Here is a 5065-nt window from a genome sequence, read left to right as displayed (position 1 = left end):
ATGCTCAGCCATTGGAATGGGCTGCCCAGGGAAGGGGTGGATTCTCCATCCCTGGAGGTGTTTAAGGACAGACTGGATGTGGCATCAGTGCCATGGGCTGGGAACCACGGTGGGGTTGGATCAAGGGTTGGACTGGATGATCTCAAAGGTCCCTTCCAACCCAGCTGATTCTGTGATTCTGTGAATCCTTCCCTGGGAGTGTGGTGAGGGATGGAACAGAATTCCCAGAGGATGCTCCATCCCTGCAAGTGTCCAAGGCCAGGCTGGATAAACTTGGATGGTGGGAGGTGTCCCTGCCCGTGGCACTGGAGGAGCTTTAAGGTCCTTTCCAACCAAACCATCATTTGTTGCCTCCTGCCCTCCAAGGCCTGCCAAGGCCCCTGGCTGGAAGCTGCCAAGGATTCTGGAAATCCCAGCTCAATGGGAAGTTTTAGCAGGGCCAGCACAGGCAAAAATTGATTTTTCTAATCAATATCTCCGGGCTGGTAAAACTCTGTCAGTGGATCCAACTTCGAGCAGCCCAAACATTTTCATTTATATTTATTTCATGGACAGGGAGCTCCCCCCTGGGGGAGGGATCTCTGCTGGCATGGGAGGAATTCCCAGCACAAAGCAATCCCTCTGAACTCCCTCCACGGGAAGAGCATGGAAGGAGCTGAATAACTTGGCTGCCTCTCATTGCAGTTTTATTTCCATGCCCTTGCAATGTATTTTCATTAACTGGAAGCCTTTTGCTCCCTGAAGTGCTGCATTTCCGGGTTGTGGAAAACAAGGTTTCCAGTAAAAAGCTTTTTTTCCAACTTTTTCGTGCTTTTTCCAGATTTTTAAGATATCTGGTTTAATGCTGGTGGGATAAAGAAAGGCCAAATAGAGCCAGGAAATAAAACTCTCACTGATCCACCCAGAGGGAAACAATTGGGAGTTCAAGATCCAGGTTATTTATTAATTCATTTGTTAATTTATTGTTCAGTTATTAATTTATCCAAATAAATTCTTCCATTTTCTCATGAAAACTGAATATAACCAGATGCTACTGATGAAGTGCCCAAACCCAGAGTTCAGGATTTGGGGTTTGGTGCTCTGACCTCCCTAAACCTCAAGAATTAGGATTTTATAAAATTCAAGTGCTTTTATGCAGCAAAACCTGATGGATAATGAGAACTGCAAAGGTTAAAATGGTCAAAAATATTAAAATAAGATTATATTATATATATATATAATTTCAAACATATAATATAAAGTATTACATAATGTAACAATATACAATATTATATATTGTTATATTATAGCTACTGTAATATTTTAACAATAATTAAATCTGTCATATACTCTATAAATTATATAATTTATAAGAATATTTATAAAAACAAAATATTTGTAAATATTTATAAAACACAAAAATATAAATTCATTTTATCACTTTTTATAAAATTATAAGATTTCATTAAGATTTATTAAAATATTTATAACAGTATTATAAAAACTATAAAATATATAAAATATCAGATGTAAAATAAGTGTATTTAAAATTAATAATATTTAAAATACTAGATGTAAAATAAGTGCATTTAAAATTAATAATATTTCAAATATTATTATATTGCACATTAGAAAGCCCAATGCAAGGAAAGGTGACGTACCTGCAAATCTGTTCAGTGAAAAGCCCAGAGGGAAAAGTCTGGAATCTCCTTTGGAGCTCCCCATCCACCAGCACCACTGGAAAAACCCCTCAAATCAAATCAGAAAAACATTATTTTGGCTTGTTTTGTTTCCACAAACAGCACAGATCATTAACTCAAAGTGCAAAAGAACTGAATATAACATAATCCAAATTACAGAACACATATATCACCTGAATTTCAGGATATATTCTGCCTCCAACCCCAATTTCAGGACACAAACTGCAGCCCCAGGAAGGCTGAGTGCTGGGAGGGGGGAGGATGGGCCCCCTCAAAAGCTGGGCTGGCACTTTTATTGACATTTTACCTTCACCTGCCCACGGAATTTTCCAACTTAGGGCACCAGGAGTAATTTTAACCACCTGAGCCCAGCAGGAGCAGTGCCAGGAGTGTTTCATCTGGAGTGCTTTGGTGCCTGGGATTTACCAGCACTCCTTCCAAAACTGCTGCTCTGCTGGTGTTTGGACACCAGGAGCTTCTAATTCGGTTTTTGGCAGCAGGAAGGATTATTTTTGAATATAAATATACAGAATACAGAAAATATGTCAAATATATATAATATATAAAATATATAAAACATACCTTAAATACATATTTTTAAATAAACTAATATAGGATGTATAAAAGTATATATACATTAAATAATTAACATATACCAATATTAATAAATATTATATATAAAATATATAAATATAAAATAATATAAAAATGTTATATTGAAATGTGCTAAAAAATACTATAATATGATATTTTTAATATCAAGTAATAAGAAAATATACTGATATAAAGTGTATTCATATAAAATATTACATTTAAGTTATCATTATTGAATAATATAATAATTAACATTAAAATTAAAGTATTTTAAATAATATAAATATTATTATATTTATAATTATAATACTAATATAAAATACAATACATGGAAAATAAATAAATATACTAATTCTATATACAAAAATAGAGGAATATGAATAAATAATAGAATATAATATACATAATATAGACTATCTGAAGTATATAATATGTTGAATATATAAATATAGAATATATATTTTAATATAAATATATAGAATATATAAAATTTATGGATACATGAAAATACACATATAAAAAATATATATAAAATATAGAGAATATGTAGAATATATAAAACATATATTTACTATATGAAATATATAGTATATAAAATATATATATTTCTTATACAAATTGGGGCACAGACCCTGGAGGTGCTTTACAGGTGTGATGTGGTGGGAGGTGAAGCTGTGCTGCCACTGAGGAGGCAATGCTGGAAAATCCCATTGCTCCTCAATCCCATTGGTCCCAAAAAGTCCCCTTCAACCCACAGGAAAATCAAAAAATACTCTGAAGGACATATTAAAAATAAGGATAATTCATCCTATAATTAAGAGAAAGATAAATACCAATAATTCCAGATAATCTTGAGCTCAGCGGCAGCTTGTCCTGAAAACTCCCAGATAGGGATTGGAAGTACAGGCCTCTTCTCCTACATCACCACATCCCAGAGACTTGAAGAGCAGGAAAAGCAGATCCGCACCTTAGGAGAAATAAAAAACCCCTGTCAGGAGAGAGTTCAGGAAAGAATTCAACCAAAGATTCCGCAACACAGGAGCCCTTCTCCAACAGCTCCAGCTTCTCCTGCGCTGTGGCTCCCACGAAATTCCTGAAAGAAACCCAGAGAAACTCCCCTGAGAAAGGAATGAGCCAGGAGGAACTGAAAGGGGGGAAGAGCAGCTTCTGCTGCCTTTACAAACCCTTCTGCAGCCGGGAAATCACTGAGCAGCTCCACCACTGAGCCCCACATTTCACACTCAGCCCCATTTCTTCCCTTGCCTGCTCATCAAAGCTCCCACACGGCCAGGCCCAGGATCTCAGGGATGCTTCATGTTCCTTCCCGGGTTTCAGAATCCCAGATTTAGGCCAGACCTGCTGTTTGTGGAAATCCTGGAAGCTCATGGATGTCCCCAAAGGAATTCCACCTCACCAGAAGCAGATCTGGCTCAGCTGCTCCCCCACCTCCCATGCCAGCCTTGGGAGTGTGTCAGGATCTCCCATCACTCTGGATATTTTAAATTCCACCAGAGGAATTATCCCCCTTTCCAGTGATTGCCCACCTTTGCCAGAACTAGACACAACACTTGGAGGTCACTTTAAAAGGTGACCCTCGCAGATTCCTGAGGCTTTATGGAATTCAGCTTTTCCTTTTAAGTCCTCACAAAGCTGCTTTTAAGGAAGTCCACTCCCAGCTCCTGGCCTGGGGTCTCTCATTTAGACAGGTTGAATTAAATTGGGGCTGAAGAAAACTGAATTAAATTGGGGCACCAGAAAAAAGGCTGGAGAAACGAGGGGTTTGCAGCCCAGATGTTGGAAACACCAACACGTGCAAGTCATCCTGTCATTCCATTGGGATCTTCCACCTGCTCAGGCACCCTGCTTTTGGCCCACTTAAACAGGGGAAAAAAATAAATCAGGGCTTAAATTCAATCAAATTAAACCCAATGCCCACAACAAGGATCAAAGCTGGCCCTGGGAAGGAAGACACATTTAGTGCTGACTGGAAATGCTGTCCAGGAAGAGCTTAAATAACTGAGGAATCCTGAAACGAGAACACACAACCTTTGCCTCCCCCCCACCTCCCCAACATGACTTTTTCCAGTGAGGGAAATGCCAGAGCTTTAACCCCAGCCTTGTCTCCTCAGGTTGGCTCTACGACTACACCCAGACCTACGCGTGCTCCTTCCTCCTGGCCGGGGCCTGTGCCCTGCTCTCGCCCCTGTCCTTCTGCCTCGAGCCCTGGGCACAGAGATGGAAACTCAAACGGGCCCGTCTGAGCCCCGACCCCAGGGCTGGCTGAGGGGGAAAGGCTGGAGCTGTATGACACAGGCAAAGCCATGGCCAGCACTGCCCAGCTGTCCTGGGAATGCCAACACAGCAACAGTGGAGACGGGAATTGCAGAGGAGAGGCTCAGTCTGAATATCTGGATATTGCTCCTGATTGGATTCTGGGGTTATATCTGGATATTTCTCCCAATTACCTTCACTTTGGGTATCTGGATACTTCTCCTGATTAGATTTATTTTTGGTATCTGGATATTGCCCCTGATTAGATTCAGTTTTGATATCTGGATATTGCTCCTGATTAGATTCAGTTTTGATATCTGGATATTGCTCCTGATTAGCTTATGGTTTTGTATCTGGATATTTCTCCTGATTAGATTCAGTCTGGATATCTATCTGGATATTGCTCCTGATTAGATAATGGGTTTTTATCTGGGTATTTCTCCTGATTTATTTTGGATATCTGGATATTGCTCCTGATTAGATTCTGTTTGGATATCTGGATATTGCTCCTGATTAGATTA

General features: G+C 39.2%; 1 protein-coding gene across 5 annotated transcripts in view; it reads left to right on the top strand.

Moving 5' to 3' along the window:
- Window positions 1–4820, top strand: part of SLC16A4 (solute carrier family 16 member 4) — a 13601-nt gene extending 8781 nt beyond the window's left edge. For all 5 annotated transcript variants that reach the window (XM_025895898.2, XM_018079811.3, XM_018079810.3 and 2 more), the window contains one exon: window positions 4403–4820. In XM_025895898.2, the coding sequence (XP_025751683.2) occupies window positions 4403–4557 (155 nt within the window). In that variant the 3' untranslated portion in view covers window positions 4558–4820. The remainder of the gene's footprint in view (window positions 1–4402) is intronic.
- Window positions 4821–5065: the final 245 nt, after the last annotated feature.

The sequence above is a fragment of the Manacus vitellinus genome, unplaced genomic scaffold, assembly GCF_001715985.3.
Source record: "Manacus vitellinus isolate BGI_N305 unplaced genomic scaffold, ASM171598v3 scaffold_47_pilon, whole genome shotgun sequence".
In the NCBI taxonomy this organism is placed as follows: domain Eukaryota; kingdom Metazoa; phylum Chordata; class Aves; order Passeriformes; family Pipridae; genus Manacus; species Manacus vitellinus.
Note: the sequence above shows the minus strand (reverse complement) of the source record. Positions and strands in the feature narration are given on the sequence as shown.